The sequence below is a fragment of the Acanthochromis polyacanthus genome, chromosome 12 (assembly GCF_021347895.1).
Source record: "Acanthochromis polyacanthus isolate Apoly-LR-REF ecotype Palm Island chromosome 12, KAUST_Apoly_ChrSc, whole genome shotgun sequence".
Taxonomy (NCBI): Eukaryota; Metazoa; Chordata; class Actinopteri; family Pomacentridae; genus Acanthochromis; species Acanthochromis polyacanthus.
This window is the reverse complement of record NC_067124.1, coordinates 18,081,034-18,096,668: the sequence shown is the minus strand read 5'-3', so window position 1 is coordinate 18,096,668 and position 15,635 is coordinate 18,081,034. Positions and strand designations below refer to the sequence as shown.

Here is a 15,635-nt window from a genome sequence, read left to right as displayed (position 1 = left end):
GTGTTTGTTGTATATCAGAGGCAAATTTGTGACTTCATTTCAGTCAAATCAGCGGTGAATGGTCACGGGTTTTGTGAGGAGTCCAGGACATATTTTATCAAATAACTCCAGATTTAATAATTCACTCTGAGAAGTTGTATCCACAAAGAGGCCCGAACCTGTAAATGATCACAAGCAAATTAACTAAAACAAAGGTGTTCAGTTTCATTAGGCACTGATCGCAGAATTAGGTCTGACTTCCCTGTAAAAAAAAAACAAACAAACAAAAAAAAACAACAGTCACATCAGCAACTTATAAATGGTGGTTTTATTTGGGGACGAAAAAAGAAAATGTAACACCTGTTCAACCTCAGAGACCGTACAGGTCAAAATAAGAATAAAACTCTCTCAACATCGTCTGTCTCCTGGTGAGCACAACACATGAAACCCCACAGAACATTATCTGAGGCCCAGTTTCTTCTTCTCTTTCTGTTTCTTGCGAACAACTTCAATGTTGCGGTCCTTCCACATGCTCTTCCTCAGCTTGATGGGCCGACTCCCGACGTACTTCCCTGGACAAACGGAAAACAAAGTGAGGAGGACACAGGGAGGCGGCTGTCAGTCAGATTTACATTCTGGCAAAAGTTTTAAAAAGGGAATGCAATGGAAGCAAAGAGGGCGATCAGTTAAAGATGTAGGTCACCAACTCAGTGACATAAATGACCGTCCAGGTATAAAACGTGTTTAGAAACATCACACTATAAATCTTGTTCACGTCTGTGAACACACTGACCGTTCATCTCTCTCATGGCTCTGACGTAGTCGTTCGGATCTTTGAAGCTCACAAACCCGTAGCCTTTGGTTTTTCCCGTCCGTTTATCTCTGACCACCTGAAGATGACAAATGATTTCATTGAGACACACATGCACAACTGTGAGACAAGACACATCTACTGCTCTGTCTATTAACTGAATGAAAACTTGGATAGAAGCTACTAAACGGTCCTTTAACACAATTTTCCTGTATAATCTCCATGCCATGTACAGCAGGAAATGTTTCTAACATACTGTGCACAGAGGGGACGTGTTTTGAAGCCAGAAATAGTTTCATCTGTTCCAGAATATTTTTAAACCAATCTCACATGCACACCCTCAAACGTAGCATCATCTAAACAGAACTGTCTGCACATTGTTATTAATATTTTGTCTTATTTTTTAATGATTCGTAGAGGATACTAGTGTTGGACAGATGAAATGTTGGTCGTTCTTTTTCAGTCACTCGCTCTACCTTCCTGTTTCCCTAAAATTATACTGTTCAGAGTCACTTCATGCAGCGTGCATGGCCAGATCAAATCTTGAGTTTCTTTAAAAAATAAAAAAACCTGTATACTGCATATTAAATGTTTTTGCTCGCATTACTCACTTTTATGTGTGTACTGTAAAGGAATTTAACTCAATTATACTCATGATTGTGTCATATTATTAATAGATAATATAGTGAAGCAGAAGCAGAGCATCTTGTATTTGAAAACTGAAAATATACTGCCGTGTATATAAAGGACATCTCATGTAAACTGTTGGCTTTTTTCACATATTTGAACAAACAAATATTTGATCCTCTTTGAAACAGTTTCTACAGATAAAAGAGAAAGACTTAAAGCAGGTCTGCAAAAAAAAAGAAAAAAAAGGCATTTTGATTCATTTTAACAATTCAAATAGTACAAAAACACAAACCAGAGGAGTCACGAGGGAAAGGTCTGAACACCTTTAGATCCATAAAAAAGGCATCATTCCAAATTAAAACCTCATTAAATCACTGCTGTAATTTATCTTATTTGTTTAGATTCAACAAGTTCTACAGTAACCATCTGTGAAATTAAACTCCAGTCTTTGGTTAGAGTGGTAGAAGAGGGGGCAGTTACTTTTTCCACATAGTCCAGGGTTGGGCTTGACAGCATTTTTCCTTCAATAAATGAAATCACCACTTAAAAACTGCATTTTGTGGGTTTTTGTGTTGTCTTTGTCTTATAATAAAATGAGTTTGATGATCTGAATTTATGAGTGATAAATCTGTTGGGGGACAAATACTTCTTCACAAAACGGGAGTCGACACGAACCTCTAAGTCACATCATGTACAAGGGCATTCCCAAACATAACATTACATCTATTGATATCATTGTCGAATAAATGATTTAAAAGGTGGCTTTTCCTTGTGGTCAAGTGCACAACCTGTATATGTAAATACCATCATTTGACAAAAGAATCCAATGTTTTCTTGTCCAAACATGTTTAAAAAAGGCAGCAATTTCTGTAGGATACATTTGTTTTTCACACAACTGTACGTCATCATAGATTTATCATTTACTTACAATATCTTATAAATAAAATGTTCTTTGAATTGGCAGGAATTATGTCAAAACCTACAAAGAGCAAGATTCAGAAGAATCAGACGAGCAGAAAAACCGAACAAGCCAACCTTAGCTTTGAGGAAAGACGGGTATCTGCTGAAGGCTCTGGCCAGTATGTCGTCATTGACCTCATTACCGAGATCCCCACAGAATATACGGAAATCATCTGCAACGAGGAGAAAAAACAGAATTCACACTGAAATAACACTGTCAGAGAGACAATGTTGAATTCATCAGAAGGTAATCAACACAAAAAGCATTAAAATCATCATCAATATCATTAAAAACATGCCTTTCTGAATTTTCTATGTTTTTTGTTCTAATTTTAATTTAGTAAATATTCAGCATTCTGAATGTTTGGCTCTGACACTAAAAGATGCAGCTAAGTGACATCAAACATGAAGGAATTTAAAACCCAGCTTAATGAACCAAAATAAAGCCTCTCCGGCAAAATCAACCAACAGTAAAGAAGTAAAGAAAAAAAGTGGTTAGAAAACAGAGCTGTAGCCCTTAACACATTTATCAACACTATGAATCGTCTGTGTGAGGATATGTTTAGTGGATGGGTATGAGGAAGTAAATGAGTATAAATGAGTCTAAAAAATTAGAACATCATGAAAAAGGTTCATATTTTCCATTAGTTATTTAGGAAAGTGAACATTTCATACACTCAACTTATTACATGTAAAATTAAATATTTCAAGCCTTTTTTGTTTACATTTTGATGACTGCAGCTCATCAAAATCAAAAATCCAGTATCCTAAATTAATAAAATAGTTCATTTTGAATATATTCAAACGGTATAAATGCCATGTATCTTTCAGTAAACGCTACCACAATCACAGGGAAGGTTGCTGACATGTAAGACGATGTTCAACACCTTCATAAGGAGAGCAGATCACAGAAGGTCACTGCTGAAGAGGCTGGTTGTTTTCAGAGTGCTGCATCAAAGCATATTAAATGAAAGGTCACTGGAAGGGAAAAGTGTTGTAGTAAAGGATGGACAACCAACAGGGATGACCGGGGCCTTGAAAGGATTGTCAAGAAAAGTGGATTCAAGAATTTGGGAGAGCTTCACATGGAGTGGACTGAGGCTGGTGTCTGAGCATCAAGAGCCACAAAATACAGACGTCTTCAGGAAATAGAATATTTAACATTTTCAATATCAGGCTAGCTAGAAAGCTCATGGACCAGAGACAATGTCAGAAAGGTCTTACCTGAGTTAAGGAAAAAAAAGAACTAGACTGCTGTTCAGTGGACTAAAGTCCTCATTGAGGAAGAAAGTAAATTTTGACATTTTACTTAGAAATCAAGGTCCTGGAGTTTAGAAGAAGAATAGAGGCACAGAATTCAAGGTGTTTGAAGGTTTTACCACCTGTGATAACCTGGGGTACCATGTCCACTGGGTTTTATCAGGTCAATACAGTCCTCTACCAGGAGACTTCAGAGCACTTCATGTTTTCATTTTTTGACAAGCTTTCCAGCAGGCCTTAGCACCTCCCACAGGGCCAAAGCTACGACCAAATGGTTTGATGACTATGATGTTAATGTACTTAATCAGCCACAACTTACTGGACCTGAACCCCATAAGAGGGCTTCTGATATTGATGATCTATAGGCCATAGTCATCACATGTAAAACTAGAAAAGCACCAAGGCTGCTCATTCTTCGTATCATTTCCGATAAGTCCTGATAAGTCCACAAAGGTCGATTTGTACTAGGACCACAATCATCTGATCGTCAGCAGACAGCTGACGTAGCGTTCACTTGTTGTCACAGTTACAGTGATGTCATGCTGTTATCAATGACACAGAAATCTTTAACAAATCCATGGATCCAGACTATAAGCTGGTTGACTGCCAAAATCTAATCACTTGGTCCTTGTGTCATTTCTGAGCTTCCCTGAAAATTTCATCCAAATCCGTTTGTCTGTTTTTGCGTAATGGTAAATGGTCTGTATTTATATAGCGTTTTACTATACCTGCAAGGTACCCAAAGCGCTTTACATGATACATTACATTCACCCATTCACACACTGATGGCGGAAGCTGCAATGCAAGGCGCTAACCGCGACCCATCAGGAGCAATTAAGGGTTAGGTGTCTTGCTCAGGGACACCTCGACATGAGCACGACGGGGCGAGGATCGAACCGGCAACCCTTCGGTTGCAAGACGGCCACTCTACCCACTGATCCATGTTGTACACGGACGGACAGACAGACAAACCAACACAGATCATCACATAACTTCACTGCATCCCTTGGCAGAGCAATAAAAAAAGCTTGAAATATTTCACTTGGCATGTCCACAATATATAAAACTGTCATTTCGCAAATAACTGATGAAAAAATTTAACTTTTTTTTTTAAACAATGTTCTAGTTCTTACACTTGTATATTCTCCTTCAGCATACACCTCTAAACATGACCTCATTTATTTATTACCGCCCGGCAAAACTGCGTTTGCCGGAAGGTATTGTTTTCACCTGCATGGTCTTGCTTGCTTGCGTGTTTGTCTGCAACAATTTGGTTTCCGTGCAATAACTCCATAAAATATTGATGTAGCCTCACCATATTTGGTACACGGGTGTACCATAATAAGACACAGGTCAAGTTCACATTTGGTGACCTTGACCTCATTATCAAGGTCACAGGGGTCATCTTGGTTGCCGGGCGGTCCAAGTTTGGCAAAACTTCTAGTTTTTTTTTTTCTTTAATTGCTTTGTCCCTGGAGCATTGTGTACCTGAATCCCACTCCAACAGACTCTGGTCTTCCCAGCTGGTTCCTGCTGCAGTTCGGATACATTTTTTCACCTTCTCAACCTTTGCTTTCTTTTTGTCTTCTGTAGCACTTTCCACGGGCTGGAACACACACAGAGAGAAAGATGTTATACATAGTATGATATGTTTATCCTCATTATTTAGTATTGGAGGTGAACAATATAACTGGATGTCTCTGTGAAGTAAAAAGCATGTAGTAAAGTTTGTGTTCTACTCCAAGCTTTGTATGCCATTGCAGTATTCTATTAGCCTAGCCATGCTAGACCCATGTTCTGAAGGCACAAGGGTCTAGGGCCGCTCGACAGGGAGGGAGGCGGGCTAAAAGGTTGTCTATCAAATCCCTCTGCAGCAATTGGGTAGGTATACAACCAATCAGCGCAACGAATAGGCTGACGTAGTTCCTAGAGTGCCGGCGGATTGTGGCTAAGTCCCATTAGCTTCCCAACCAGCGGAGCCAACTGGTATATTAAGGATTTGCCATATCCCGTCGGCATAAAGTCCAAATACGTCTTTCTTCTCAATGAAACACTTCAGTGCCGTCCTTTGTTTATCTTTCAAGTTGAATTTTAGCTTCAAATCTTTAAGGGCTGTGGCCAAAGCCGAGTCGAAAGATAACTGTTTATTGTGCGCTGGTTGTTTCTGTCAGAATCGTCACGCCTCTGTCGTCACTTACTTACACCCGCCTTCTGACTCTACACTTCATGGTGATTGGTCCGGCCAGTTTTAGGAGAATCCAGCCTCGAGCCTTATGGAGGGTAACTAGACCCACCCTGGCAGAGAATTAAATTTGTTGCCGTGGGTTGTCTAGCGCGGCTAGGCGAGTATTCTATTATATAACCCTACATCTACATGAAAAGTACTTTATGGTCCATCCACCATTTATTGATCAATAATCTTTTGAAACACGTGACAAAATTCAACCTCCGACTCTGAGTGAAGCTGCTCAGCCTGGCTGCACTAGCTATGAATAATATGTTTGTTATTATAACTATGGTTTCGTTCATGGCTTAAGCAATAAGGATATGTCAAAATTACAAACACTGAACACTTTTGCTACTTCTAATAACCATTAGCCAAAAAAAAAAAAAGCAGTAAATCTCCACTGGATTGGAACTCAACATGCTTCTATCAGATACAACAGATGAGTTAAGACTGCAGGAGTTCATAGTTTCTTCAACACTCAGCTAGCACAATCATTTCTACTCACTTCAAGCTATTTGTTGTCTATTTGTGTGATATGTCGTCTATTTGTGTGGTCTCTCTACTCTGAGACCAACACTTTGTTTGTCCCATTCCTGTTCCAAAATTACAATGCCCTCATAAAAATGTTTTTTACACTGCAGTTCAAAGGTTTGAGGTCAATTAGAAATGTCTTTAGCTTTGAAAGAAAAGCTTTTTTTCAATGAAGATAACATTAAATTAATCACAAATCCAGTCTAGACATTGTTAATGTGGTAAATGACTATTCTAGCTGGAAACAGCTGATTTTTAATGAAATATCTACATAGGGGTACAGAGGAACATTTCCAGCAACCATCACTGTGATCTAATGCTACATTACGTTAGCTAATTGGTGATTAGAAAACCCTTATGCAGTTATGTTAGCACATGAATAAAAGTGTGAGTTTTCATGAAAACATGAAAATGTCTGGGTGACCCCAAACTTTTGAATGGTAGTGTATAAAGGAATACGTTCCCAGTTTGGTGACGTTTGGTTTCCCTGACCTCCACTTCATTCATGATCTTTGCCTCTAATTTCAGAAAAGTGTTTGTTGTTGAATTCCAACTAATTCCTGCTGTTTAAAATCTGTAACAACAGCTTTCCAGGAAGCTGGAGGTCGTTACAGCAGCATATTCAGATGACTTGCTAAACTATCACATATGACCATAATATTCATGGTGAACATGTTATTGGTGCATTCTGAATTCTTAGTGAATCCTTCCTGAAGCCTCAATGTTAAAGAAAACTGTAAAAGAAACAACTTTAGATTCACCTCAGGGTGGACGGGCTCAGGTTCAGGCATACTTGGCCCAATGATGGCGCCGCTGTCTTCGCTCTCCTTCTTGTCCAGCAGACCTGCTGCCATCACTGCTGCCTGCTGCTCTGCAACTCGTGCTGCCAGTTCTTCCTGAAACACCCAAAACAGACACACTGAAACAGGCTAGTATATGAAACCTAATGCTGCAAGAGGCCTTAAATTGTGTCACAACGAGTTTCAGAATTAGTAATACACAAAAACATGCATGTCTGACATCATTAATACATTACATAACATTATCATGAAGACCTGTTTTACAGATTAGCGCAAGGTTCTTCTATTGTGACTGCTCTGTGAATTATTAGGCCCATCATCTACACGAATCAACTCCTAAACCCAGAAGTACAGGCAGAGGAGAAGGAGTGGCAGCAATCTTCCACTCAAACTTATTAATCAACTAAACTTTGTTCTTAGTTTGAAAGTCTCAGTCTGAGTCTCACACACTTGAATGGGAAAACACACACAAGTTCTGTTAGTTGTTGTACATCGACCACCTGCTCCTTATTCTTCAATGGCTGTGCGAAGTTGCTGGATACTGGCGGGAACTGGTACACGCTGTCGTATACGCTGATCCAGAGCATCCCAAACATGCTCAATGGGGGACATGTCCGGTGAGTATGCTGGCCATGCAAGAACTGGGACATTTTCCTGCTGTCAGCATGCCAATTGCACGCTCCCTCAAATCTTTCCACATCTGTGGCATTGTGCTGTGTGATAAAACTGCACCTTTCAGAGTGGCCTTTTATTGTGGGCAGTCTAAGGCACACCTGTGCACTAATCATGGTGTCTAATCAGCATCTTGATATGGCACACCTGTGAGGCGGGATGGATTATCTCAGCAAAGGAGAAGTGCTCACTATCACAGATTTAGACAGATTTGTGAACAGTATTTGAGAGAAATGGTGATATTGTGTATGTGGAAAAAGTTTTAGATCTTTGAGTTCATCTCATAAAAAATGGGAGCAAAAACAAAAGTGTTGCGTTTATATTTTTGCTGAGTGTAAAATAATGGACTACAGGGCTTTTACCAAGACGTTCCGCTACAGCAGATGTTTATCTGATAATGCAATCACTAAATTTAAAGAAATGATTCAATGCCATATGCCCTCACAAGAGAGAGCAGCTCCTCTAATGTTAGCCCCACAGAGCTGGATAATCTCATTGACAGGACTGCAGCTTTACTGCCCCAATACTGAGACGTTTGAGAAGAGCCTGAAAAAATCTACATGCCAGTATTAAGTTACAGTCCCAGCACCACTTACAGCGCTTTTCCATTAGCACCTACTCAGCTCAACTCTACTCGTTTTGTGAGGTTTTCCATTAGGACTAGTACCTGGTACTATTTTAGCACCTGCTCAACTGAAGTTCCAAGTGAATTGAGTCGAGCCGATAATGTTTTCTACAGAGTGCTGGCCACTGATTGGACAGGGAGCGACTCCTTCACGAAAACTAGTGTGTTTTGTGACTTCAAGAAACTTTTACATTATTTATCCTGTTGGTGGGAGGCTCACTGTAAACAAACAAGTATATTTTGAAACTAACGTCATTGTCGTCTGTATGCAAACAATAAGCTAGCTAGTTAGCGCCATTACTGGGAACACAAGTTACATGTTCTATACTGTGGTATACGCCTCCTAGTGGCTAGCGGACGTCCACCTTAACCATGATCAGAAAACCTACAGGATTTTGATTAAACGTAACTGTAAGTTTTCATGGACAGTGTGGTGAATTTCCATGTTTGACAATGAAAGGTGAAGTTGCTGCTGAGGGACTAGACATGTTTGAAAACTTCCTAAAATCTGGCACGTCCGTTAGAAATGTCAGACTGATATTGGCTATGTGTCTCAGTATCGGCTTGATAGCACCAGTTACAAATTTTCAACAAATACACATATGCAACATCACAAGACTTCCATAAACTTGCAATGTTGGAGTTTTTTTAACAGCCATTTACAGTTGTACTTGAACAATCCTACATAAAGAGTCAATCAGATCAACATCATAATTGGTCTATCTAACCTAACATAGTGACTACAACAAATTCAACATTGTGAATTTTGATATTTCACCTTCAAAGAGGACTCTGTCGTAACCCCCACGTCAACATTCACTTACTGTTAAAACACAACCTATGAGCAAACAGGAAGTCATCCAGTTAACATGAAACTTACATAGCAATGAGAAATAAATTCAGTGGGTGTTCTGAAATCCCACATAGCGGAAACCTGGAGTGATGTCCAACTCCTTCTTGCATCATCTAGTAACAGTCCAGGCCCGAGGACATTGGCATACCCTCAACAAAACCAATCCACTGTGTTGCACCCTAATGGACTCAAAGCCTAATCACCAATCTAATCTTTCCTTCTAAAGTGGATTGCCTAAGAAGCACTCAAACACAGAAGTACCTTTTGTGTGGGCATATACTGCTAAAAATGTAAATACCATTCTGGCTTGTCTCTGAGCCCGAACATCATTTCTTTTATGTCCACTGGGGGCAGGAGGAGCAGAGTAAACGGTTGGCGCTGCCTGGATGATGGACGGTGTTGTTTTGACAGGAGGCAGGGGTCCATGTCTTACAGGTGGAGCAGAGACCATAGAGACCATATCACCAACCTAAGGAAGACACACAGAGAGAGATACACAAACCTAAGACAAGCAGGTCACAAGACAAGTCATGTGGAAGATACCTACCGACCGTGTTGACACAGAAGAGAAATTAAAAGTCGAGTACGCTATTCCTAAGATTCTTAAGTTTGTTTATATCTTAACTCAACAGCCAAACAAACAACTTTTTCTTCAGTGCTTCTTCTGAAGACTCACCCCCCAAATTCATGGATACAAACTGTCATGGCAGTTTACAGCCTTTCCTGTAAAAGTGGATGTCTCTCTCTAATAGCTTAGGCAAAGCAAACTAACCCATGAACACAGGATCACAATCCTAACGGAGTTCAAATGAGCGAGTTAGTCTTTGTAGATTTATTTTTCACCAGCTGCCGACACCATGCTTTCCCAGGTGAAGCTTAATTTACCACTTGTGGCTACTTGCTGCTGCTGCTAACAACCAGCAGAGATGGGAGTCTTGATCTGTGCCTCTGATCAAAGAAGAAGCTGGCACCGAAAGCAGCTTCTCATTCTGCATGTTCTCCTGGAAACAGGAAGAGTTGTTCTCTCACACCTGTTCTACAAGCTGTAGCTGCACAAAAACATTCACTGTAGAAGAGAAGAGGGAGTGACGTCTGAAAAATCATCTGAATCCAATGGGCACGGGGCGGCATGGTGGCTCGGTGAATAGCTGCGTCGCCTCACAGCTAAAAGATTCCTGGCTCTGTGCGGGGTTTGCATGTTCATCGTGTGCCTCCTTGTGTTCTCAAGTGGTGCTCCAGCTTCCTCCCACATTCCAAAAACATGCTGAGGTGATTAGCAGCATATAGACTGGTGACTTGTCCAAGGTGTCCCCCTAACCTAAGTCTGCTAGGATGGGCTCCAACCCCTCATGATTATGCAGTCTATAGATAATGGACAGATGGATGTCCTGTGTGCATAGGCTTTGCCCTCTGTTGTTGGCTGGCTGGACTAGTGTTGCTCACTCAACCTTTCAGTTTGCCTGGTATCACCTCCCATTACAGGAACAGTAAGCACTGACATCAGAACAGTTAGGCATGAAGCATTGTTGTTCACACAGACTGATGTGCTGCTTTCAGTTCTGACCTGAGGTGCAGCAACTATGTGTTGGATGGGATGAGGAGCACCCTGAGGTATCTGGCCCTGCAGGGCAGACGGCAGCACCATAGGAGGTGGTGGAGGAGGCCGGGGCAGAGGAGGGGCCATGGGAGGACCACGCATCACCTGCAGCCTCTGACCACCTGACAACACAGTGATAGAAGATTAGCATACACCAGTCAGTCACAAAGAGGGTTAAATTCAGTCATATGGCAGATCTAAAAGGGAAGTGGGCAAATCCAGTGAAAATAGAACCGACGTAGGGCTGGGACTCACTGACTTTAATAAATCAACTTAATATCACCTCAATACTGACATGAACACAAGACATTAATGACACAGCCGTATCATCTTTGCAAAGGAAAGCTGGTAATACTTACTATATTTTGAGATTTAATCACAATATATGTTGATTATCTTGACAACATTTGTGGGGAAAAATGTCTGTAAATGAGTAAAACTGGAGTTGCTGGCTGGGGTTTGTGTTTATTTCATTTGCTAGCACAACTAGCCTGTTACACAGCAATAAGCTCAGTTAAGATGAACTGCACCTCGCCTGGTGAGCAGACAAGAGCAGGACGAGAGCACAAGGAGTGGAATCAAAAGTCAGCAGTCAAAATGAGAAGTTTTAATCAGCCTTCATTCTGCAGGAACAACGATTTAACAAAATGCCCTCTGACACACACGAGCTGAAGACTGAAATATCTGTACAGATGTTATTTTAACAGTCTTCACATCCTGTTTACCAGAAGTTTTAGTGTACCTCCTTAATACAAGATTTAAATCAGCATTAGTATTAATATATAATAGACCAGAACGATGCATCTTTATCTATTCAGTCTATCTGACTGACACACAAGTAGAATAAACATTCACAATAAAGGGCTTCTTGTTTGATATAAATTTCCTGAAGAACAAACCTGCACAGATCACCTCATAGAAATTTTTAATTTTCTTAAATAACTGATGAAAAACACAATACACAATATTTTAACAGTTAAAGATGCACTAGTATTATGGTGCAGTCATATCCAGGGACTGACAAACATGCAGCCTTCAGTCACATCTAAGTGGGAAATATACTGGAATCAGAAAAAGCTACAATTATTCTTAATTAAACCCCTAAACTCTTAGTGGAGTGGTGATCTTACCAGGTCTCTGCAGGATATGTGGGACAAAGGCTGGTCTCATCATGGGAGGCGGTGGTTGACGTACTGGAGGAACTGGGACAGATAGAAGCCAAATAGAGAGTGTAAATAATACTCAAATAGCATCGTATGACAACAGCATGAGTCACAAATCTCATCTTAAGCACGTCTTAAACATTCTAAACTTCATTTAATCCACACATAAATTACTCTGTCCGTCTTCTAAAAATGATGTGGCACACCTCAGTATTTGTATGACTCAATTTGACACATCTTTACTTTCTCTCTGAATGTCATAAAACTATCTGAAAGATATCATAACAGACAGCGACTCAATGTATTCAAATAAATATTTAGAGTGCAGCCTAGACACACGACAAACCATCTGATTATTCTGTTTGCTTCCATGTGAGTGCAGTAAGTCTTTATACATTATTGTGTAGAAAACCATGAATGGACAGTAAATTAACATACCTAACTGCGAATGATTGGGAATGTCTAAAGATACGAACTAACTGGTAAAGCACTATTTAGCTTACGAATGTGTGTAATATAAGCATATTTTCACCTGGTCCCACGAAGGCTGGTGGTGGAGGACCAACAAAACTAGCAGCTCTGGCTTCTAATGTCTGCTGGACCTGTGACAGAAAGAGAGAGGCAGACGGAGAGTGAGAGATTGTATTTGTCAAATTACCTTGACATGTCATATAAATACAGTCATTAAGATGAACTCATCCGTAACATACAAACCTGTCTGTAGGTGTTGGTGCCAATAATAGGTCGCACTACTGGAACCGCTGTGACAGCCAGAGCTACAGGTACTGCTTCCATGACAGGTGGGCTTCCCGATACCGGTACTGGACCCCCAAGAACCTCCTGCTCAAAACTACAGAGAGAGAGGCATGATCACAATCAGCAGGTTTCAGGTACTTCAGGACAAGAAAATGGCTTTGTTCAATGTCAGTGCAGACAAGTCATGGAGGAACAGACGCAGATGACATCAACATCTGTAATATTAATTTACCAGGAGTTAGAGGCCTTGAAGAACAAAAAGGAGAAAGAGAAGAGAGGAATAAGATGCATCAAAGACATGCAAAAACAAACCACTCCAACTAGCAACAGAGAGACAGACAGGGAGGTAACAGCAGCAGCAGGTGAAGATGAGATGGTGTTGATACATTAGATTTACAGCAATGAGGTAAAAGCAGTAAAACTTACAGGAGTTTAGTTAAAGTCTAGTGACATTGCACTTGTTTGTATAGCAAACTGAAGTTTATCACAACACAATCAGCTTCTTTACCACATTCACATCACCATCATTTAATCTTCACTGGTATTTTTATTCTAATTTTTGTACAAATATTATAATTTAAGTACATGCACATCACATTTAAACATAAATAGCTACAGTCTGACCCACAGCGACCTCTCCTGCAATATTCTTGTAATATTGCAATAATTTAATCTAGTCATGGTTTCCCCTAAAAGAAAGAATTTCTTTTAATTAATAGACCTGATCTGAGATGAAGTGTGTCGTTTGTGCATCCTCAGATCAACATCAACAATCTGAGACATTGTCTTGTAATGTGTTTAGCAGAGTTTAGTAGTCGCCGTGGGGCTCAATCGAACTACCATTGTGATTTAACAACTGGAGTTATGGTAATACTTGCACATTATTACAAGAAAAATGTAATCAGGAGTCTCTGCATTGGTCCAACTGAATTGCTCTGGGTATGGTACTGCTGCCAGATACATTTATGATGAGTTAAAACTTTGCATTTTTACGATTTCATGAAACAGATGATGTACTCACAGAGCCATTTCCGCCTCCATCTCTTTCAGGCGCTCCTCTCCTGACTTCAGTGCCATCCTATGAGACAAAAACATCGAACAAAGGTCAGTCAGATCATTTCTAAAATTAGCACCACACAATTTGACAACAGAAAAAAATAGTACAACTGCAAAACGATCTATTACAACAGCATTATTTACCTAAATTTAGACTGACATTATTAATATTAGTAGCTGACAGTAAAGCACAGTTAATCTGTTAATCAACGATGCTTAAATTAGCTTGTGAAGTCCAGTGTAGTGTGGATGTAAAAAAGCTGTGAAACTCCCCATTCCTTAAAAACAATGTAAATTTTTCACAAATATGACACTGTGTGTTAAAAGGCTGTAGCATCCTTGAATACAGAAAAAGTTAACCATACTACAACACAAGGTTTCTGAACCCGGGCCTGTACTTTTCATTATCTGGAATCACTGAATCGAACAACCATAACTGAGTGTTATGAAACTGGATACCACTTCAGTACGTCACCTCAAGTTTTAACTGTTTTTTTAAAAATGTTGTTCAGAGTGTTGAATGAAAGCAGCGGAGTTGGCAAAAGATGACCAATAACAAACATGGATTAGTCTACTGGCCCCAGAATGGCATATTTTACACAGGAAGACCAAAGAATACAAAGATCCTTAACACATAATACAGCCTAAAAGCGACACATGGTAGCAAGAAAAGATCAGTAAAAACATAACTGAAATGTTTAATTAATCGTAATGAACAGGGTATAAGGTCAACCAGCTGGCTATACAGCAGTAGTGTTTTGATCAGTTTCTATTAATTCTAGCTGCCAACCCGGACACGTTGGTTAAATACTATTGCAATTATATGAACATTATCAGTATTTACGACACTATCCTGCATCCTAAGCCTCCACAGTTTTGTTTCAGATCGTTATTTCTGCGACAAGTCAAGCTTTTCAGCTCAGCCACAGTTAGCAACTGGAAGCTAAGCTAAGCTAGCCCAGATACTCAGCCATCCATAAAGCAGCTATTAGCCACTAAGCTAGTCGCTAACAACAATAACACACGCCTACTGATTTCTACACTACAGCTAATTATTATATCTACCTCCCATGAATGTCTACATATTTAAAATAAAAACTACTTGGCAAGTAAATAACCACTGGTGTGTTTACTGGATGGCATCGTTCATCCATCCAGGTTTAAAGGAGCAGCCAGTGCATCTTAGTGTTTAGCTTCATGGTATTAGATCATCTCACTACTAATTCAAATAAATACAGATAGTCTATTTATATCCCTGTATGTATTATAAAGCCTAACAAACCCTGACAATTGCAACTAAGTCCAGTCCTGTGCTCAGAAGGCCTGGTCCTGAGCTCATCCTATGTTTGTGTCCTTGTGTGGCTGTATTTATAATAACACATGAATAAATGATTACAGACACAGACAAATTACACTTTATACACATTATTAATAACGTGGAATCGATAGCTGCATGCCAAAATCTAAAACGTGGAGTTACCTTTCTGTATGGTGAGGATTTCTTCTTCTTCTGTACTTCGGTGCTAGTAAACTGAATCAGGTCATAACTCTAAACTCTGTCGGTAAAGATGCTTCGGTTATGTTGAGCAGTAGGAGTGTTTCTTGTTCGTTTTTCCCTCTATGGTTCTTGTCGTTTCTTTTTATTTTTTCTGCGCTTTTTCCTTTTCTTTTTTCTTTTTTAAAGCGGTTAGCAAACCAGTCTAAAGGCTCATTAC

General features: G+C 39.9%; 1 protein-coding gene across 1 annotated transcript; it reads right to left on the bottom strand.

Moving 5' to 3' along the window:
* Positions 1–289: 289 nt before the first annotated feature.
* On the bottom strand, positions 290–15,607 carry rbm42 (RNA binding motif protein 42). The gene is made up of 12 exons (XM_022212314.2): positions 15,401–15,607; positions 13,886–13,942; positions 12,823–12,958; positions 12,641–12,710; positions 12,076–12,147; positions 10,913–11,067; positions 9,647–9,817; positions 7,160–7,294; positions 5,129–5,246; positions 2,456–2,553; positions 773–869; positions 290–551 (listed from the first exon to the last, which is right to left on the bottom strand). The coding sequence occupies exons 2-12, from the start codon at positions 13,939–13,941 to the stop codon at positions 439–441; spliced, it is 1,221 nt and encodes a 406-aa protein (XP_022068006.1). The 5' UTR covers position 13,942; positions 15,401–15,607; the 3' UTR covers positions 290–438.
* Positions 15,608–15,635: the final 28 nt, after the last annotated feature.